Genomic DNA, 23,854 nt, shown 5'->3' with positions numbered 1-23,854 from the left:
TTCAAAATTCTTGAAGAGGAAAATAGATTGACTCAATAAAGTTGATAATGCCTCTTTAATAAACTACAAGTTTAAACCAGGCATCATTTTAAAAAATACCTACAAGTTTTCTGAAGTTAAATTGAAAACTGAGTAAATTTCAAAATATATTAACCAGCTCGTCGCCCAGTTGGATTTCGACGTTAGCGCTAATAGTCCGCTACCGTTCATTTGAACCAACCTCTATTTTTACCGCAAAATGTAAATAATGATGCAAATTAAGCCAAGATCTGAACTAAAAAACATACAAGTGAAGAAAACCTACACGTTTATCAAGCACGTTAACGAGTGTTAGAGCAAGCGCTATTATAATTAATAACCACCGCTAGTTAACTAAGACGCCGAATAAACACCCCCCCCCCCCCCCCAACCCCCAGCTTAGCACTGTTTGAAATCTCAAGTACTCTCTCAGTTGAACGGGCCGTTGAATCGAGTGCGTTATGGATTATTCATCATAGTGAAACAAAAGCCGCGCTAACTCTACATGGTTAACATTTAACACAGTTCAGTTACAATTTAAGCTCTCAGTTTTAAATTTTAATTATTGTGCCTTCAATTTCCGTCTCCAATTTGAAAATTTCACAAAAACCGATGAACGCAAAATCAGTTTTGAATCAAATCATTGCAATAAAAAATCGAAGATAATCATTTTTTACGTAATTTTCAAAACAAATTTCGAATTTTCTATTTTTGACAACCGCAGTTAAAATTGTTAAATTGTTTAAAGTTTTAGCTTATTATGAGTTAATATAGCGTTTTCATCCGGATAATTCTACCTTTTGTATTTAATACTGGTACATGTATTTTTCCAGGGCTGGCTATAGTCCATATACAGCCAAGTCATAAGGTATATGCGTAAGTAATGCCTTGATTAGTAACATCAGTTAGTTGGTTATTGGTTATTATATTTGCCATCATAACTATTTAACTTCAGAGTTATTATATTTGACCAAAAGTCTCGCTAACTTTCTCCGCACAAACTAGACCAGAATTAATAAATTCGGGACTTTTGTTACTCACAAATTTGGTAGTTTAGTCATAATTTGTTCCTGTTATTAATACGAACTAACTTAGTTCAAAAATCGTGGATAAAAATCCAAATTATCCCAGAGAGAATATGAGTGTCCATGTCTTCCATTTTTACAATTGGGAAAATCTAGAATAATTGTTGGTTATTTCACTATTACTAGGCTTAAAACAATTTTCTAGGCTTAAAACAATATTTCAAATTTTAGGCTTTCAACGCTTATTTTTGGGTTTTTTTTTTAATTCGAAACGTTAATTTGATAAAGTCAAATCTTCATTAAAAAAATGGGAAACACGTTTATATCATAGCTTAACTTTTAACGAATTTCTGAGAATTAATTGCTCCGATCCGATTCGCCATTTATTTTTCCTTATTTTTTAATTATTTATTTTCCTAACTTTTTATTGACTATTTCAAAAATGGACGACGACCCAATCACGTTTTCGTGTCATGACAACGACATGAATTACGATTTCATCGATGACGTCACTGATGACGACAATGACTTTGATGACGTAAACAGCGACGATTTCGACTTCGCGAGCACCCGAAGACACAACACAGCCCCGTCTCAGTTCAATAATCGAGTAAACAACACGATTAGCGACATAAATACAAACAACAACGACAACAGTGGTGAAATTAGAAATGTTTTTATGGTAAATAATGATAACCAGGGTAATGGGCAAATGGATCTCCCGGTAACAAATTTGGACACCGAGTTTCCGGGTCAAAGTTGTGACGTCACTGTGTCCAGTTCCGAAGCGCAACAGCCACAAAACTCCAGTTTAATTCAGTGCAGCTCGTCAAGTAAGTTTCGGGAATCTTTTAGTTATTTTTTGCGTGTTAATGCATATAGTGAATGTAAAAACAGAAAAGATCGAGATTTTAAATAATTTAGTCTAAAACTAAATCAGCCCGAGTCGTAGTATGAGGATCCAGCTCCCAGACAAAAGTGACTCTTCAGACCGTCCCAGACCAAAATGACATCTGATCAGACATAATAGACCACAGTCCCGATCATTTTCCGACTTTTGTCTGCTCAAAGTTATCTTCTGATTAGACCGAAATAAAATTTCTTTTCGTGAGTATGATGATCAAATTCTGTATAATATATGATTGTAGTCAGTTTTTACCATTTTTATGCGGTTTCACTTTTCACTGATATCTTTATTTAAAAAACACAAAATACACAAACCGTACACAAAATTTTATGATTTTAAAATGTAAAACTCTTATTTCAAAGCTTGACTGTATGAATTTTTGTAAACGGTGAAAAATGCCTAAAAAGTAGAATGTATTTTTGAAAGAACTATAAAAGATATAAATATTTGAAGAATCTTTTAAGAATAATTTTTGTTTGTCAGATTTTGCAAGATCTAGTGTTCGAATAAGTTCATAGTATTTTTTAAAATGCTAATATTGTTTGGATCTTTTCCGCTGCCCCCCCCCCCCCCCCTCGGTAAATTAGGCACCCCCCATTTGTATATGTTTAAACGTTATGCATGTTTGAGTTATTACGTATGCATACGTGTGAATAAGCATTTAGAAAATACTCATAGCGCAGAGGTTTGAAAGTAATAGGAGTCTAGCAATAAGTCACTGTATATAATGTAAACATCAACCAAAAACTTGTTCTTATTGCGTTATAATGATTACGAGCTTTGTATAAGGGTCAACTACTATAATTTTCCTGAAAATTGTTACATGTATGGTTGTCGATGTATTAAACCAGGAACGTTATTATGGAAATAAATAAGGTTTTCATAAGGGAGCAAAATTTTATTTATTGGGGGGGGGGGGGGGGGGGGGACGTGCCTTAATTTTGGCCATATAAAACTGGGCGGAGGCGCTAACGGAAAAGATCCTGTTTTCATATAGGGCTAAGGTATCCTAATCAAAATTCAAATTACGCTCCAAAATTCAAATTTTGGCTTAAGAATCTAAGTCGTAGGACTGAAAACCCTTCTATAGTTGAATGTGACTTCTTATCCATTTTAAGAATTAAAGGTCTTCTAGAACTGTTCACGGGCTTTTCGGATTTTTTCTGTTTTTGCTCCACGCCAGTACTATATCAGCAGTCTGTTTGCACCCCATAAAATATACAATTTGGTCCTTTTTTAGTCATAGTAATTTGCCTAAATCAGTAGGCAATTGGGTAGATTTTTGCTTCGGGTTATGAAAAAAGTTACTGTCATAAAGCGACTGTTGTGAAATATCAACAGAAAAAAGATTGTAGAAGCAGGCATTATTCTTTGTCTGCTTACGTTATGAGCAGTTTTTAATAACCGTATATTCCTAAATTTCAAAAACTTCGCTGCATCATTAAATTGTGAATGGGATTTGCACATACTTGTATACATAAGTGTATGAAACGCAAAAGATATATTATAACACGTATAAGTGCAGAATGCAAATGAACGTTGAGGGGCAGTAACAGAAAATATTCGGTTTTACTAACGGAAAATTTTGAAATTTGACATAGTGAATTTCAATTCTGTAAAATTCTGATCCACATGTTTTTAAAATTTTATATTTTCTTATTATTATGCATTGTTTTAAAAACCAGAATGACATTTTGGTTTCCGATGAGTGTTAAAAAAATAAGCGTGATGTTTAACGGTCCCTGATTGGTTTCACAGTGAACGGTTTTTTCAAATGATTTTTTTTGACATCGAGTGGTACTTTTTCTAGAATTTGTTCTCTAGTGACCTAGCCCGCAAAAAATCAGGGTTTCGATCTACTGACTGAGAATGAATAGCTTGCATGCTTAAATGAAGCTTTTACGCTCTTTTTTCCGCTACTTTTTTTCAGACTAAATTTTATTCGACAAAAGCTCACTCTCGGATTGAATGCGTATCGATGCACGATCATTTTGCAGTTTTTCAATTTTAACAGTTTCAGAGTGATATATGGTTATGTTGTTAACTGTTTCTATAAGACACCAATTTTAATGTTTTTAGTTTTTTTTATTTCATTAAATCTGGCATTGTAAGATTCTTAACAAGAGGTTTTTAATTGAAAGTTGAAAACCTGATGCGTTTATCAGAAAGTTATGATTAAAACATAAATTTTAAAATTATTATTAAGAATTTAACTGAAAATTTACGGATCACCCCGATTGGTTTGGAATTAAGAGCTCTTTGGGCAGATATATTGCGCAAATGACTGAACTTTTCTAATTGTTCATGTACATAGCAACAACGTTAATGATATTTATATTGAGGTGTTTGTCAGATAAATTGCCTTGCTTTATCATACAACGTCACCTGAAAAATAAGCAAACAAATAAAAAGGCAGAAAAATTCAAAAAATTAGTTTACAATATTTAGTTTACTGGTTTCCCGTATAAGCATACTTCAAACTATTATAAAAAGTTATTTAATAAATAATAATCATTTTGGTAATATACAAGATGTTGTTTTAACATTTTCCCATTTTTTGTCCCAACATATTATATACCGCAAAATATAGATATAAGTCTGAAAAACCAACTCATGTGGTTCAAACTAAGGGAATGCCAAGTACACTAAATTTGATAAAATTTATTTATAAAATTGAACATAGTGGTGATCAGCTTAGAAATTTTCTCTGTAGATCGAAACCAGATTGTTTGCTCTCAAAAGTCTTTTGACTAAAACAAAAGTCTGTTTTGAAATCTGTGGTCAAATTGTTTTGAATCATGGATCTAGATTTTCTGTTGAACACTGATTCAAGTTGATCTAACAAATATGTATCGTTTCAAATGATTTCTTGGTTGAATAAAGTTTTTTTTTTCGGGTACGAAGACTAATTTGTATTGCCACAGAAGAGCCAACTTTGGGCAGTATTTCAAAAGGACGTGCTATATAGTTCAATCTATTTTCGAGATGCTCATAAGAATTTCATGGTTCTTAATAGAATTTTTGCGCAAAAAATGACAGACAAAAATTGTTTTATTTTTTTTAAGAGTGGCCACCTATTTTTTGAAAAAGTGAAAGTGTGCACTACAACCAACTGGTCGACTATTCAATGTGATTTGCTTTTTATGTTGCATATTCGTACGTATAAATCACCTGATTCGACAGACAAGGAAAAAATGGAAGAATTCTTCTCTAATTTATCCTAATTTATTTGCAGGTTCAGGTGCTGACTCTACCCCCACTCCAACAACAGAAGATATGATGGCTGAATGTCGATTCGGAGGCTCATTCGCAGAATCGAGGACTTCCCGAAATGCCTGGGGCAATGAGAGCTACGCCACCATCATACGAAATGCTATACATGTTAGAGAATTTTGAGTTTTTTAATATGAACAGACCGTGCTCGATTATAAGGTGGTACGAAAAGACCTTGTTCGACTCAAGTAGTGCATGAAAATATTTGAGGTCGACCTTACCGTCATCTCAATTTTAGCCCGACCCAAGTTTTCGTTGCTGGACCACAATTTTAGGAGGGCCCAACTGGACTTTATCTTGACCCAAAAATTTTACATGCACTTTAAGAGATGTCTCATATTACGTAGTCAACGGGTATGACACTTCAAATTACCGGGGTCCATGGAATTATAATGCTATTTCGCATATCAAGCTCCAGCCAATCCGATTCCGTCAAGAGAAAATGATTCTTCTACGACAGAAAATTTGTGTCCATATTAAAACTCTCGGGTTACTAAATAACTTTGTCGATCAAGCAAATCGTAGTTTCAATAACAATTAATTTGTTCGTAATGAAAACAGGTAAATTATTTGATGAATGAAGATGCGGTGAAAAAACAATCAAACTCAGGTAATTTTTCATTTGGCTCTTACGAGGAATCGGAAAATTTGAGGCTGAGCATATTTGAAGATGACGAGAAAGATAGAATAATTCCTTTGTTGTACAAAGCAAGAGAACCTAAATTCTAGAAACTTATCAGATTCAAAGTCTCTATAAAGACGTTGGGCTGGGAAAAAGGGATGAATAGTTCACGCAAGTAAAGTGATGTTAATATTTGCACCAGAGGGGGTAAATATTTTGCAATCGTTAGAATTCTTTCGCTGATTGGTTTTCGTTAAGAAAGGCTGATATTCACTTGAAACAGTTCTAAAAGCACTTTTTTGTTTTCTGTGTTGAATCGCTTACGTGTTTTTTTTTCGAGAGAATAATCAAATTTGTTTGATATACAGCCTGATAATAAGTTTCTGAAAGATGCTATTTCTTTTCAACCATTTCTTTTTCCTTTTGTTATCAACCGGCAAAATGGAAGTTAATGAGATCCAACCTTCTTAACTTTTAGATTGACTATGTTGTTTGTTTTTATGTTTTTTATTAAAGTATGATTTTTGTAAAGTAGTCACACGAAAGCACGTTCTTTCACCTGAGTGAAAAAAAAGATTTTTTAAGCCTGAAGAGTTATCTTGTTTCAGTCAAAGCCGGGGAAAAAGGCGCGGCTTAGCGAAATTTATCAGTTCTTCACAGATCGCATTCCCTATTTCAACAAACACAAGGAGTCAAAAGGCTGGAAAAACTCGGTTAGACATAATCTGTCACTCGGAAAACAGTTCAAACGAAAACAGAGTGCTGATCCCAAGGAGAAAGGGTCATTCTGGGTAGTCGATGACGAGATTCAAGGTCAAACTCCAACTAGAACCAGTTCAATGTCCAATACGTCCACCAGAAACATGGTGACTGCAAAACGGAAAAATTCAGGAGGGCGTGACGTTTCCTCGAATTTGAACCGACCTGCCCGATGCAAGAGTGAGACCTCAATTGGGATACGCACTAACATTTCGTCAGGCCAGAACCCAATTTTGCCCACTGGGGAGGTGTTGAACGGGTTTCAAATCACGTCTGCACTTGAACCTGATTTAAATGTCGCAGTTCTGAATGTGGAACCGATGGATTCGTGCAATGACCTGGACCTGACGTCGCATTTTAGTGACTTGGGTTCCTCAGAAGCAGGTCAAGATCAAAGACCGCGTGCCGTTACTATCGATTCTGTGCCTCGAAGTAATTTCGTGAGTAGGAACCAAATGTGGTTAGACCCGCTTGTGTCAGTCACCGGGGTTTCTGGGATTGACACTTTTCAGAGTCCCCCAATGTGCAGTTCTAACCAGGTTTGACCATTTTCCTGACAGCTTTCTTAGTTCCCCAGGTGAATTAGTTGCAATAATCCAGTCTAAATAACATTTTTTTTAATGGGTAACCATGCTTTTGTGTTTCGGAAGATGGCGACATCTTAAACCAAATAGCGAGGCGAAGTTAAATTATTGTTTGTATATGTATTTGGGTCTAGCTTTGTGGGAATGTATAATTTTTACTCCCCTAGGCCCACGTGTACTTTTTTTACACTGTAAAGTGCTATATTATATAATAACGCATATTTTTTTGGGTGGGGGTGCGGGGGGATCCGTGTTCATTCATCATTTTGTTTTTCAGACTTTATTCATCATTTCTAACTATTCAGCATCTCTAAAGCTTTCGAAATTTTCTATTAACTGGATCAGCCCCCTTCCCCCTCTTATCCCTCTCCAGAACTCACAAATATAAGCAAAGCAACTATATTGTAAGGTGCCAGTAGCTTCATTTTTGTAGAACCAGCGGGGTAACATTTCACTGCTCTCTATATATAATTAACTCCAAATAAGGAAATACGTTTACGTTTAAATTTAACTATGTCTCAAATTTCAGTGCAGTTTATGATCATGATTGAACACGCTTCTCGCTATAATTAACATAGCCCTTTTCTTAAGATGAGAGAAAACAATTTGTTTACTTAAGTCCTCACACCTGAGCGTCATTATTTACACAATGGAGATTAAATGTTTACATTTGTTTAAGGTACAACAGCGCAAACTTCTCATGAACAACGAAATAATGATCTCAACTAGCAAGCAAATTTCACGGGACGAAAGCATGAAAACTTCAGCTAAGCATGCGGACCAGCATGATACCAATTTTGCCCATTTTTCAGAATTTTCTAATGCCAACATTTTTCAAAACAAACCGACGCTCGAAAACGCAACATGTCATCATAATTTTACAGTGAACAATTTAAATTTCTCCTTAAACCCTGGCTGTTCGACTAACAATCAAATTCAAGTTGATAGTAAATTCGGAATTCATTTACCTGTTCTGAGTCATGACTCCAATCAAAATATTTCGATTCATCAAACCATTCCAAATTTGAAATCTAATCAGCAAATTCCGAAAACTGAAGTCTCGTCAAATGTGACATGCTATAATCAGACAAATGGAATTCCAAACCTTCCAAATATCCATCTATTTTGTTCCGAAAACAATAATAATCCTTACATTTCCGGTTCTAACTTCAGCAATAGCAATTTTAACAATGAGGTTTTTGTCAGCCATGCTGCGAACACTTCGAAAGAGCGGTTTGAAAGTTTAAACAACTCTAACTTTGCAATCGACCCCGCCGAACAAATGAATCTTAACAGTTCAGTTAGAAGTGATTTTGCCCACCTTCGCCAGAATTCCCTCTCCGAAGACATTTCGAAGATCAATCCTTCGCTAAACGAGTTGCTATACGAAAACCCTCTGAGTTTAATGAGTGGACAACAGGGTTCTATCTCACCCATTTGTACCCGGTCTTCAGTGGGGTTCCCAGCAGCTCTGACGTCAAATTTCGTGAGTCCAGAACCCATTCAGCGTTTCTCAAACATGACGATTGACGAGCCTGCTCATGCTTTGAATACACATGGTGAGTTTTGCTGAGATTCATCAACAGAAGTTGACCAAATCCCTTGTTTACTTGACGGCCGATACTGGTTTTGGCCTCTAAATTGGCTCCAATATTGATCATTGTAGGACAGTAGGTTAGAAACAAAATGACGGCTTTAAAAATGACATACCATTTTTGATTTTATGGCCCATTTTTGATACCTCGCCAAGTTGTTTTTCTATTATCTCTGAGCACCACGGTCGAGAGACCAGTTTTGCACAGGCAAATGGTATTTTTTTCAGTGCAAATTTCCTTGGTTCCGCAGATATACTGACAGGCAGCAGAACCAGTTATAGGAGTAACCAAAACATTTTGCTGTTTTCTCAAAAAAAAGTTCTGAAAAACTCAGTTTTCGGTTAAATTGCATATAAAAAGTTTATGAAATTTTTTCTTTTTATTTTTCTGAGTAATTGGCATACTCATTCTTCAAGGTGGTAATCATTCTGGAGCAATTTTAATGGTTGTTCTCTATTCCGTTGCCTTCCCCCATTAATTTTGCCTTATTTCTATTGAGTTTTAATTTTCGTTTAACATTTGCAATTTTACACAAAATTTACAAGTTTTTATCTCATATCAATTATTGCTCCAGATCAGTTTTTTATATTGACTGTGTTTGGAGTTTTATTGACGTAAGAAGCCACGCCAAACGAAATAATTCTAGATGAAATCAATCTCTATCTAAAAAAAATTATTTAGCTGAACCTTTTTTGTTTTGAAAACGTTTTTTTAGTTCTCCCACAAAACCATCTAAAGCTGGGTAACCCATAACGGAAAATCTGTTTATAATATCTAAGTTAAGGAAATTATCTAAGTTAAAAATTTTTGCATCATGGCTTTTGTTACTGAAATGTTTAAAAGCAACAAAAGTTAGAATCTATTTCTGCGAAATAGGCACTTACGAATTTAATTTTTTTCTGGAATGATTATTAAAACAACCATTATTTTTTATCATAAGTTGGGTTTTCATATTTCTAAATGCTTATTAAATCTTATAACTGTCTTTGTCGATTGTGCTCACTTTGTGCTGTAAAATTTGATGAATTTGTTACAAGAATTAGTGTTAATTTGCCATATTTTTAAGATTTTTAGCATTATGAATTCAATTAAATGGTTTTTTGAATACTCTACTCTTTTAGAACAGCTTGGCATAACCCCGAACTTCCTTTCTACATCTTTTTAAAAAGTTTTCGTGTTTTCTTGTAACGATAGGCGTTCAGTCTGAAAAGCTTTAAACGTGCTTTCTTAGGTGTTTTAATCAGATTATGATTTGGTCTTGGTTGAGTAAGTTTTGTGGATTGTTGCATGGCATGTATTGAAAATTTGGAAGCGAAAGCGTGTTTTTTTCTATTTTTATCTGAGTGGGAAAATTTTTTTAGGCTACTTTTTTTTATTAGTACCCTTCTTCAAACAGGCTTATTTTTTGTTTGATTTTGTTTTAGTATATATTGCCGACATTGATGTGATTTTACTTGTTGGGAAAAACTTTAAAACTTTGCTTGAGGTATTTCATTTTATGTGGTTTGCATTTTTTAATCGATATGCTGTAAAGATCAAAATTCTTAATTTTTGTTTTACGTTAAGTGCAAACTAATACGAGACGGGAAGTTGCTATTTAAGATTTGTTTTTCAAAACCAAAATATATAATTCTAATTTTTTAATATTTGATGGTTGGGTTTAAACTTCTCAATGTTTTTTTAACTATTATCTTGCAAGTTTTTCTCATAGTAGTTTTTCTTATTTTGCTTGTTGTTTTCAGTTCCTTAGTATTAGAGCTAATAGAACGGAACGGATAGTTAATCCGGCTAATAGAGCGAACAATTTACTTGTGTTAATTTCCACTATCAGTACGCGCTAAACATGATCGCGCGCTTATACTAACAACATATTAGTTTTAATACTTTGCACTTCTATTTATTAAACTGGCCGCAGTTTAGGTCTGGATCACCTCTACTAACACGAGGACGGCGAATGCGCGTTGTTTCACGTAGTGGCCCGATATTAATTAACACTTCTTGATCTGCTTGATTTTTGCAACTGACCTTTGCAGTGCGGAAAATTTTCCACAAATTCAATAAAGAAGAAGCAGATTGATTCAGGTGAAGGCAAAGTAGATTAAAATGAAGGCACCCACAAAACCCGAAATTGCAGCGGTTGTTTAATAGGGGAAAAGCAAACTTTGCGCGCCTTTAAAGTCAATAACATGCTTCAAGTTTATTAGATTTTTTTTATTTATTAAAGTTTCAATAAATATTCCTTGGGATAAAGAAGATGTCGATCTTTCATATTTTGTGGCCAATAGGAAAGTTATTCATCATGACTCCCTTTACGTGAAGGCGTGATTCGCCATCTCTAGGCCCGAACTGAGCTGAGAATAATTTGCATATTCATCTCAGCGAAGTGGAACTGAATAAATTCAGTGCGATGTTAGAGCATTGTCGATTTCAGCTGCAGACAACAGCTTCCTTTTTTCTAACCTACTTTTTCGTACTTTATAACGGTCAGGCATGGATCAATTTTCTTTTCTCAATTGTAAGGTTGGGTCAGTTCTGATGTTATGTTTATCAAATTTGGACTCAATCCTGATTTTTCAATTGTCAGATTTTGGTGAACTATGGTTTTTTTAATTGTCACATTTGGATCAATAATAAATTTTCCACTTGCCAGAGGCGCAACAAGCGTCTACAATTTCGGAAAACGTCTGAAGAGGCCAGAATTTTGACAACAAATAGCAGCAAAAACGTCAAAAATGGCATTGGATTTATACGTGCCCAGTAATGATGATCTTGAATACTGTAGAAGTCTGTTTGCAAACTCATTGTTGCGGGTTTGAGGGTCTTTTGGTCCACATAATTGCTATCACTATGTCTCTGATAAAGCTAAATGAAACATTATGTAAAAGTGAGCATTAGCTCATGAAAATTGAAAAGAAAACAGTTCTTGGTATGATGGCATGTTTAGGATGCTATTTTGTAGGTCCGCGATGCTGAGGTCTTTAATGGGAAAGACTCCGGCTGTACAATGTATGGTCAAAGTGAATTTTCAGTCGTATGTATATGAGTAATGACCATATGGTGCTAGGAAAATTTGCCGACAGGGCGTTTAGCCGACAACGAAAAAATGAGAAATTTAGCCGACAGTTTTATCATAATTAGTCATAAAAGTAATTGCTCATTGGTCCATAAATCAGTAGTTCGGTTGTGATAGATTTATATCAAGTCCCACGGGCCGCTGAGGCATGGCCATGGCCCGCGAGGCATGGCCAGATGCGGTAAAATACGGTCCGACCACGGATAGACCTTCGTTACACTATTTGATGAAAAAAGTGCGGTATATTTGTCCGCTTACGAAATAGTGTCTTAAATTGGCCAATCACAGCTTCAGAATAAGTTTTATTGCTCATTTTACTTAAATTGTCGGTTAAATTTCTCATTTTTTGGTTGTCGGCTAAACGCCCTGTCGGCCAATACGGCGGCCACCTGACCATATATGTAGGGACACGCACGCGCTTGCTTACCGTTGGTCTAATTTTGTGTAGAGTGTTTGCCAAAAACTTACAATTTAGGTTTTAGAGTATGAATAGGCGCTGAGTAGTACGCGATAATGTATGCTTTTCGAATGTTTTGGACACCTCTACTATGTTCTGGCATAACAAATTGCTGTTTAAAAAATACTGACATCTGGGCTGATTAGTGATTTTTTTCATCCAGTCAACTTTGACTTATTGCAATTTTGTGTGCGATTAATTTCGGGATAATGTACCGTTGTTATTTAAATGATTCAATGGTGATCAAGAGTTTTTCACATAACTACATTTGTCCAGAGCTGCCCGCGGTTGTGGGCAGCAAACAGTATGCGAACAACATCGATCACCGAAAGCTGTAAAGTTGGAACTGAAATGTCGCCTTGTGGCAGAAGTTTCCGAAATACAGATTAGTACAATAATCACACCAATTAACGAACTTCATTTTCTGGGCGACATTGTTCGTGTTATAAGTATAGGTTATGTGACTCTGCTTGAAGTCGCTTAGAAATTCTGGCTTTTATCGAGAACCGCGAAGTGGTTCGAGAAAATATGTCAGAATTTAGAAGTGACTTCGGATCTTTTCAACAATTGCCCCCCCTTTTGCAAAAGGGGGGGCTATTCTTGAATAGAATTTAAGCGAGCTATTTATTAACCAATCAGAGACGACTAATAACTTTCCACGCATGCGCATACTGTGTTAAATTGAATTGAATAAAATACGCCATGGTATGGCAACTAGCCGAACCGGAATACAAAGCGAAAAGAATTTCCGACTGGCGGGTCGGTGGGCAACCGACCCGCGATTTCCGGATTACATCCCACAGCGCATGAGAGGCATGGCCATGGACAGCGGTCCGCAATTGCGCTTAAACTAATATTCGGCTATCTAAAGTGTAGGCCAACTAATATTGTGGTAAAGTATAGCACAGAAGGGGAGGCGATTCTCTACTAGGTACCAAAGGTGGGGCAACGTAACCATGCTTAAAACACAAAACTTGCACCTTTTAAAATGACAAAAGTTCACGGAAGTCGGCTTCTGGCTACGTATATAGGAGCTTCTGACATTTTAACTTCTTGGAATGCAGACTTTCGGAATTTTAAAATGTACACGAGTGTTTTAAGGAAGTTTACGTGACTCTGCAGAAATGACAGCGAAATTCTGGCTTAGTAAGCCTCTGGAACAGCTCAAACAAAAAGTTTAAGCTCAGGTTTTTATGGGTCAATACATAGACCAATTTTATGGGTCAATAGCACGGCTTTCAATTTTGCATCAGAATGGTTCTTTGGAATTTTTCTTAAAAATTGTTTGAAGCTTTTTTCAAAATCATAATAGCAAAAATCTTTGTTCAGTAGTGCAGCTTACGCATTCACACAGCAACCACAAATAGCATTGTCATATTCCACTCAAACATAAAATGTGTGTTATTGTTCCAACCCAACTTTGGGGGGGGGGGGGGTTAACTATATGCTCAAATGGATCTTTTTTGTTCAGTTAATTGTGACCGTTCGATATATTCATCGTCGAGAGTTGTGAGGGGTCTCATTCAAAAGCACTTCAAGAGTAGAATATGGAATTAAAAAATATTTTGAGTTTTTTGAATTGTTTTGAATTTTTTGAGTTTTTTCCGAGGAGTTGTCATGTGTGAACATTGTGAACATTCCGCTGATTTCTGTTGTTTTTCTTTACAGTATCCGCAATTTTTGCTAAAATTTGTGCCGATTTTGCTAAATTATGTTACAATTGTTAACGGAAGTGCTACTTGTTTTATATTTTAAAATAGCACACAGTCATTAATTTCTTTGATCCTACTTTAGTGGCTTAAAGTTTGAAAGTTTGGCCTTTATTGATGAAAATGGCTCTAAATTTGCTGCTTTAGCCCACTCTGTCCAAATTTTCTGGAAATACAGACCTACAAATTGCTGGCGTAATCTTTGCTTTCACAGATAAGTGCCCTGTTTAACTCAGTTTGCTATCAGAATGTGTTCTAGAAATCATTGTTTGACGGCATTTTACTAGTTTACATCGATTTTTATTGAAAAGGCGTCATCTATTTTTGGTTTATTAAATTTTTTTTTGCCAAATGGTCTGTTACGCTAAAACTTCGAGCAATGAGGTGTTTCTAAAAATGGCGCAGCAATGGCAAGGCCGGTTTTTGTCTGATCCTGGGACACACGAAGTATTCTAGACACATTAAGGAGTCGGATTGTCTTCGGGTTTTTATGCCAATTAGAGACATGTCAGTTTTCATTTTCAGGTTCAATTATTAAATTGCACGAAGTCCAATATGTTTGAATCAGCCAATATTTCAGAGAACTGCTCATGGTTTTTACGGATCCGACAAATATTTTTTGTAAACGTTCAATGTTTTACTGAGTTTTTTTGCATTTGTTGTTCTTTCTGAAATCTCGTCGCTTTTTCTCATTCACCAATAATCCCATTGCTTGTCTAAATATCTATTACTGAAACTATTTAACGCTTTTGATTGATAACTTATGATTCTAATGATTTCGAATAGATTCGTTTTTAAAACAATTCAGTGATTTTGTAAACTGTTTATCTTTTTTTCTCGGCAGACTCAAGCTTTGTTTTGTTAATGCAATTTCCTTTCTTCTTTATTGTGCGAGAAAAGTTAATCTGCCTAGCGGTTTGAACCAATAGTTTTATAACTTTGTTGCTGGCATCATTGATGAAAATGTTTTGATTTTTGCACTTTTATCTATTTTTATCGTTCCTTCTGGTCTATTATCGCATTATAACTTAATTGACAGCTCGCATTGGCTTTCGTTATTAAAAAGTTGGATAAGGGAAGCCTTATTGAAGTGTTGAGGGGAGCTTAAGCATATATAGGTTTTCAGTATAACTGTTATTTTTAGGATACGATACTAATCTGTTTGGTTCTTCTACTTGTGTTTCCACGTAGCCGCTTAAAAACAGGGCCTATTGATGTTCAGTTGATGCATAGACATGTGAACTTATATGTTATATTTTACTGAATACCCTATGCTTTTAATAATTTTAACACTGTTTTCTATTTAGTCTTGCTTGTTATTTTGTAGTATTATGGCTTAGTTTCATGGGATCAGATCTCATTGGCTTGCTGAGGAATTATTTGTGAATCTACTAAGTATTTGTTTAGTTTTATCTGGATGGCTGGTAAGGTTTATGAGTTTTTTTTATTTCAAAAAATTAGAATGTAGATTTGCACTATTCCCGTTTCAACTTTCTTTTTGTGAACATGTTACCTCGTTCAATTAAGTAAAGGTATCATCTGCTTTGTAATGAGGTACCTGTATAGTTTAATTTTTTTTATCTGATTATTTCTCTCTAATAATTCATTATTTATTCATTGAGTGGTAGTAGTGAGAAAAGTTTTTTGTAACTCAGGCACCAAATATTTACGAACAGTATTTAAATTTCTGTAAGTCTCTTCCTTGTTTGGTAGACTATTAAGTAAAGATTTGGATGAGCGGTTTCGGCACATTATGTGCAAACGCGCATTACCCAGCCTCCTTTTTTGTGTACCAGTGATCTTAGTCGGTGGTCGATTTAAAAGGCTGTATCACTGGCATTGTTACGAAAGTGAAAACAAGCGGGGTGCTCTCCCATTTTATGTCATTTTTTAAAACAATCGTTTACCGTCTTTTGAAAAATCTGCATTATGGACTTTTAATGACGGAATGGGCATTAGAAAATATTTGTAGTTTAAAAATGACAGCTTTTAATATAAAATGAAACTATGAAAGATCAGGTTACTCATGATGATATGTTTCCTCGACCGCGATCGTAGTCAGTTATTGTAGTCAATTTTCGGACGTTGCAATTAACCTCCTCAATAGCTTGTTTCGAAAAGATTCAACATTGGCTATATTAAGTGAACAAAGGCTAATTTCAGCAAAGTACCAAACAATAGTAACCTTCTTTTTTGTGTGAGTGTGTGGAGGTTACCTGATAAAGAGGTTACTATTGTTTGGTACTTTGCTGAAATTAGCCTTTTTTCACTTATAGCCAATGTTGAACCTTTTCGAAACAAGCTAATGAGGAGGTTAATTGCAACGTTTGAAAACTATTGGGCAGCCACTTTATGGCTTGGTACTTTTGCGTACAATTTTGATTGACGACAGGATTTTTAGAAATCAAGGTCCAAAGTAATATTATTGACGTTAAATGCATTCCTATAGAATTGTGAATTAATGTAAACACGTTTTCTTACATGCTCGTCGATTAAAATTTTTTAATGTTTCTAAAAATGTAGTTTGTTATGTTAATTGTTGTCACTTTGAAATTTTGTTGTCGATTGTAGAGGGCAGTCTTAAGTGTCGTCGCATTCTCATTCCAGGGTTTTAAAAGCTCTGCTAATTGATATTAATTTTTTTTCCGATGATCTGACCTGGTAAATTATTTTTTTTTCATGGCTATTGAAGATTTGCTATCCAACCTAAATCCATTTTTATTTTTTCCCTTTCTGTTATTGCTCTGTTGCCGAGTTAGGCTCTCTTATAAATAATGCGGCGTCGGCTTACACACCAAATGAAGAACATAAAGTAAAATTCAGAAATTTAAGTTGTTTTTTGCAATGTGCAATATAATGTTGGCACATATACTAAGAAAGTTTTAATGTTCCGATTTTTATGAAATCTGTATCAGTTTTCCTTATGTCTTTTTTGGAAATAAACAGCGTTGAGGACAACACTTGAGTTTTAATTAGATCTTGACAGTAGTTCTTCCGCCTGATAAGATCAAGAGTTTTTGTTAAACCTATATAAGAATGAGTCGAAGTTTCGATTGATTTTCCTATCAGTGTTGATGAATATTTAGATCAATACACAAAACACTGCTCGCATGTTGTATGTTTTTCATTTTAGTTGTAATACCGGGTGAACAGTGTTCTCGCTTTAAACAGTAATGATAGTTGTTGAAATAACACAATAAGCTGTTTTGAGTTTCACTCCAATCTTTTTTTTAGATAGCAAAAATTCAGTGATAGCAAAATTTTCTTGAGAATTGCTTCTAAGTTATTTTGGCAGAATTTTTTTTTCGAACAAGATAGTACGGAAACTCTTCACAGGGATAGAATCTTTAAAGGGCTAATTTACTCCCCTTAGAGAAATAAGCCGAAGTTGCTAGTGTTGAATTTTCGGTGTTATTGTAGTCAGTTTTTTCGCTCCACCGTCGCAATGATTGACAGCTCACAATGATGTAACTGCTTTCTGTTTTTGAAATTAGGAAAATCTATTTTTAATTCATAGCTTTGTCGTATATCTTCATTATAAATCTCCGCTAATTTCTTCAAATGCTTTACTTTATATGTGCAATTAGATTTTGAACATAGATTGTATCCAGAAAAAAAATGAGATATTTGTTTTTGGCCTTCTGAATTTGACGGAGAAAAAAAAAGCGTTGTATGATTTTCTAAAATCTGATTTACTTGTTTTTTTTGTTGATCAGCTTTTTTAAACCCAGAAGTTTTTAGAGAATACTCATTTTCCTCTCCGAAGTTTTTTTGCAAAGTTTTCCGTCGATAGTTATTTTTTAATTATCAAATTTTTAAAACTTTTAGTCATTACTTGAATATTATAAATATTTAATATATTATTAACTTGTATTGCTTATGACCATTTTGCTAGCGCCCTATAAAATCTTTGAGAAACTCTCGTAAGCATTGTAAGTTTTAAAGTTATGTCTGAGTTTCAGGTCGACCTCCTTTTGCCCTCACCAACGCATTTCCAAGTACCCTCAAACATCCTTCGACTACCTTTCAAACCCATCACAATCCAACAACCAACGCACACTATACTAGTGCAATTAGCCCAAGTGTCAACAACCCTAACTCCACTGCCCAATTGCCTTTCGGTTTTGCGAGTAATCAGCATAACGGGGGTTTATCTCTACCAATTGCTCTGCCTTCTCAACCGCTGCCAACTTCGACTTTCGCCTTTGTTGCCCACACCTGATGTCATAATTATTGACGGTTTTTGCTAATATGAGCACAATTATTGTACGAAATCATCTGAATTATGCGCGAAATGCGCATATTGACATGAGTTGAATCTTGTTGTCATAGAAATCAGCTCAACTTTTCCTACGAACAGCTATCGATTTTTACAGAGCACATTTTTACCAAGAAACATCGCTACTTGTTCACGTGAACGTGGGTTATTGAAGAAAATAAAAAACTCAAAGAGTTGAATTCTTCGATTTTGAGAAATTACAACAGGAAGGCGATGGCTTTCGTTTTAGACAGGATTTTTTGGTTCAGATGGAAACTTTGTTGACTTAGATAGATTGTCATGATGTATTTCAGACATGCTGCCTTGACTTGTGCCTTAAAAAAGTAGAACTTAAATTGATAAAGTGTACTTCGTGTTTTGATAATGTTTATCTTTTTTGTTTGTATACTATGGATTACATATTTCACTCAAGTTCTTTTATTTCGAGACTTATGGCCTCTAAAGTAGACTTCATCTGCCTTAATTTACTTCAAAAATCTCTTCATTTAATTTTGGCATTTAAGATTACTTAGGCAAACGAACAACTCTATCGTAGACAAAACATTTTTGCTGCTCAAACTTTCTCTGCTAAAAATCACCGCCTTTTCTCTTAAAAATCACCGCCTACTCCTTAAAAATGATTGAAAAAATACCTCAAAAAGTTGAACATTAAATTTTTCTCTTGAAAACTTTGTTCTTCGTGAAGAGCAAAATCAAAACAACTTTTTTCAAAAAAAAAATTAAACAATTGAGATGAGATTGATCCCAGCACCAAGATTAAATGAACATTTTATTTCTCTGGAATAGGTTAATGTTTGCGGAATGGACAAATTGATTTAAGTAAATAGATATTTACTTGCGCACCATTAGTTTACATTAGTGTCATGCGCACCATCAGTATACAATTTATTCGTTAAAATGGAAAAACCTTTGCTACAAATGGGATTTTTGCTCATTAGGAAAATGAGATCAAACATTTAAATTTAAGCGGCGGAAGTTGATAAACTTTTCTGCAAACTAGAAGATGAGAAAATGGCAGTCGGAGAAAGTTAATATTGATAACTAAAAATTATAACCAAAACTATCAAAACTTCTTATCCAAATGAAAACTGATTTTATCAAAAAATATTTCACTTCACTTTTGCTGTAATTCGCGATCATTCCGTCCTTATCTCTGTGAATGCTCTATCCGCAAAGCAAATATACATCACTTTAATATGAATTACTTATGTTTCATTCCTTTCTCATACCATTGTTTTATTTTATTCAGATTACACACTCGGCGAGCGAGCGGAATAATTGTTAAAACAGTCACCAATCATAGGTTAAAATGGCCTTGCTATTACTAAAGTTCATTTGCTGTCATCATCTGTCAATTTCAAATGTATTTCAAAACATTATAATTCGATTTTTTTGCAATAAAATTTACATTTTACACAACTTAGATAAAAGTAGCGGAAATTTCTTAAACTTGGGGGAAAATGTGGCATGGAAATGAGGCAGTTTACCCGCAATTGAATAAAGCACCCGGGCCCAGGAATTTGGCCGAAATTATGTAAGATCAGCGGCAACTAGCGTTGACAAGTCGGAAAATTCACCGCAATTTTCTTACATAATTTTGCGTTGAATGCGTTGAATTTAGGACAAAAATTCAACGCATTCAACGCAAAAATATGTAAGAAATGGCGGGGAATTTTCCAACTTGTCAACGCTAGTTGCCGCTGATCTTACATATTTAGCGTTGAATTTAGTGTAGATCTTACATATTTAGCGTAGAATTTAGCGTAGATCTTACATAATTAGCGTTGAATTTAGCGTAGATCTTACATATTTTTGCGTTGAAATTAGCGTTGATCTTACAAAAAATCAACGCGTAGAACTCTCGGTATGGGACTCGAACCCCTGACCTCTTGTTTACTTATCGCCTCTTCTACCATTGCGCCACCTACCTTGTCTTGCTTAAGAGCGGCAATCCTTATAAGGCGTAGATCTTACATATTTTGCGTTGAATTTAGCGTAGATCTTACATATTTTGCGTTGGTTTTGGCGTAGGTCTTACATATTTTGCATTGAATTTAGCGTAGAACTTGCATATATTTCGTTGAATTTAGCCTAGATCTCACATATTTTTCGTTGAATTTAGCCGAAATCTTACATAATTTCAACGTATTCAACGCATTTGTCATGTGAGAAGTACTGGGAAAAATTTAAAATTTTTTAAAACTTTTGAAAAAAATTTGAATTCCTAAAATGGTCTGAAATGGTTTTTGCACCGTAAGAGAGCAAATGGTTATCTTTTGCTGATTTCATTTTTCTCAATTGTGCAGTATAGGGGTCGAAACAGTACAAACATTAATTTTTTGAAAAAAAAACTTGAAAAATTTGAAATTATCAAATGGTCTGAATTGGATTTTGCACTATTAAAGAGCACTAAAAAAGATTTTTTCTGACTTCTTGTTACTCACCTTTGGAGTATAGGGTTGGAAATAGTGAAAAAATAGATTTTCGAAAACAACTTGAAAAGTTTTGAAATCGTAAAATGATTTGAAACGGATTTTGCACTATAAAAGAGCACTAAAAAGTGATTTTTCTCACCTGTGCAGTATAGGTTCGAAACAGTTAAAAAATTAACTTTTTGAAAAAAAAACATGAAAAATTTGCAATCGTAAAATGATCTCAATTGCATTTTGCACTATAAAAGAGCACTAAAAAATGATTTTTCTCTGACTTCACGTCTCACCTTTGCAGCATAGGGGTTGAAACAGTGAAAAAAATAGATTTTTCGAAAAAAAAACTTGGAAAAAATTTGAAATCGTAAAATGGTCTCAAACGGATTTTGCACTATAAAAGAGCACTAAAAAAAGGTTTTTTTGCTGACTTCGCTTTTCTCACCCGTGAAGTATAGGGGTCGAAACAGTTAAAAAATTATTTTTTCAAAAAAAAAACTTGAAAAATTTGAAATCATCAAATGGTCTGAATTGGATTTTGCACTATTAAAGAGCACTAAAAAAGATTTTTTCTGACTTCTTGTTACTCACCTTTGGAGTATAGGGTTGGAAACAGTGAAAAAAATAGATTTTTCGAAAAAAAATGGAAAAGTTTTGAAATCGTAAAATGGTCTTAAACGGATTTTGCACTATAAAAGAGCACTAAAAAGTGTTTTTTTTGCTGACTTCGCTTTTCTCACCTGTGAAGTATAGGAGTCGAAACAGTGAAAAAATTGACTTTAAAAAAAATTAAAGTTTTTGAAATCATAAAGTGGCCTGAAATGGAATTCAAAAAATTCAACACTAAGTTTGTAAGATCTACGCCAAAATTGTACGCAAAATATGTAAGGATGGTGTTGAAAGTGTTGAATTTATGTAAGATCTACACTAAAGTCAACGCTAATTATGTAAGATCTACGCTACAATTCAACGCTAAATATCTAAGATCTACGCCAAATTTCAACGCAAAATATGTAAGATTGGCGTTGAGTGCGTTGACTTTATGTAAGATCTACGCTAAAATTCAACGCTAAATATGTAAGATCTACGTTAAAATTCAACGCTAAATATGTAAGATTTACGCCAAAATTCAATGCAAAATTATTTAAGATTGGCGTTGAATGCGTTGAATTTGTGTAAGATCTACGCTAAATTCAACGCTAAATATGTAAGATCTACGCTAAAATTCAACGCTAAATATGTAAGATCTACGCCAAATTTCAACGCAAAATATGTAAGATTGGCGTTGAATGCGTTGAATTTATGTAAGATCTACGCTAAATTCAACGCTAAATATGTAAGATCTACGCTAAATTCAACGCTAAATATGCAAGATCTACGCTAAAATTCAACGCTAAATATGTAAGATCTACGCCAAAATTCAACGCCAATCTTACATAATTTTGCGTTTTTTAGCGTTGACACCTCGGCCCGGGCACGTTCGCCCAATTCGCGGTGCAAGTAATAACGCAATTAAGTCAAATTTGAATACTGCCCGATAACTCGCTTACTCTATTGATTGAAACCAGATTTTTAAAGAGAAAACTAACAATTGTTAAACAGCTCTCAAAATCTATGAAAAACGCAACAATTGGTATTAGATTCCAAGAGCATGAACGAACACCAACTAACAAAAAATTATTTAAAACTTGCATGAACAAATACTGCGTGAACTAGATCATTATTATGAAATATGAAGATTGTCTATTGTTTAGCTGCAGCAAACGCACAGCAATGTTAACCTAAACAAAATAAAGTTACAGGAGACGATCACTACATATGGTATATAGGGACCATGTACCACATTTCCCCCATTTTCGAATAAAAATGTTTTGCTTATTTTTCAATAATTGAACAAAGAACATGCAGGAAAATTAGTAACAATATGTGCTGGCTATATAATTAATTATGTGATCATTATGTCATAAAAATTTTATTGTTCGAGAATCAATTTTTTCACTTTTAGTAGCTGACCGGCTTTTATTAGCTGTTGTTACATTGGCCGCCTTAGGAACTTAGTGAGATTGATTTGATTATTGAATTAATAAAGGATTACAATGGTTTAGTATAAATTAATCAGTTTTCAGTTTCGAGTTTTGTTAAATTCACTGTTCTTCATGATTTCTGATGTTGTTATGGCTGAAAACTTGCATGACTTTTCTTAACCATGTCGAATGAGTATCGGGCACAGATGGTAAATAATCCACTGGGCATCAATGTTGATGACAGCTGTTTCTTTTGAGTAACAGTACAAGAGTGTGGAAGATACCTACTTTTGTATACTACTGAGGGGATTTTGGGCGACAATTTTCCTGCACTGAAGTTTGTTTCGGTAGTTGAATGTCTTGCCGCGATTGCATTAATGCTTTCAATCAAGGGATTTCGCGGTGCAACTGGCAAGAAACTAGAAGTGCTTGGATGTTTTGACGCAGAAGCGCCGAAGAGAGCGACATTTTTTTGCTTTTTTTGGTGGATGGATTTTAGCAGGAAACCATTTGAGTCGAACTCGTTGCGTTTGTTTTTGCGTGGTTCAGATGGGCTAGCCGTTGTTGCTGAGTTATTAATTGGTTTTGCTGGTGGTGTTGTGGATTTTAGTGGAATCCTCACTCTAAGAGCGTGACACATTGAACTGGATGTCGGCGGTGGTCGGGTACTTGCTTCGGTGGTCGGCGGTTAAACCATTTTCGTTTCTTCTTCGGATCTTTCGTGTGTTTGGAGATTTTGTCTGCAGTCTTTTTTGCAGATGGTGTTTTCGGTCTGTGTGTAGCCTACTTGCTAATAATAGTGTTTTTTTCTGCTTTGGTGCCCAACTTTACGACATCAGACATGCAGATCGTAACAGCTTCATGTTTTTGAAGGTCAACTCATCTTCCTTGACCACCCTTCAATATGGGCCACAACTTCGTGTTATTCTTAAGAAATAAATTTAAAATCCGGTGGAGCGGGATTTTTTTTCGCTATATTCAATTGTAGACATAATTCGGTCCAACGAATTGGTGTAGTTTGACCTTTCACCCTAACTAGTCGCAATCCGCCTTGCGGATCTCTTTGCTTTTGATCGTTCTTTGATTTCGTTGTTACCCGATTT

General features: G+C 34.8%; 1 protein-coding gene across 1 annotated transcript; it reads left to right on the top strand.

The window, feature by feature from the left end:
• Positions 1–530: 530 nt before the first annotated feature.
• On the top strand, positions 531–18,707 carry LOC142342645 (uncharacterized). The gene is made up of 5 exons (XM_075394089.1): positions 531–1,876; positions 5,186–5,331; positions 6,454–7,143; positions 7,868–8,747; positions 17,985–18,707. The coding sequence occupies exons 1-5, from the start codon at positions 1,486–1,488 to the stop codon at positions 18,242–18,244; spliced, it is 2,367 nt and encodes a 788-aa protein (XP_075250204.1). The 5' UTR covers positions 531–1,485; the 3' UTR covers positions 18,245–18,707.
• The last annotated feature ends 5,147 nt before the right edge of the window (positions 18,708–23,854 follow it).

Source organism: Convolutriloba macropyga, chromosome 7, assembly GCF_964194025.1.
Source record: "Convolutriloba macropyga chromosome 7, txConMacr16.3, whole genome shotgun sequence".
Lineage (NCBI taxonomy): Eukaryota > Metazoa > Xenacoelomorpha > Acoela > Convolutidae > Convolutriloba > Convolutriloba macropyga.
This window is presented reverse-complemented; position numbering and strand designations above follow the sequence as displayed.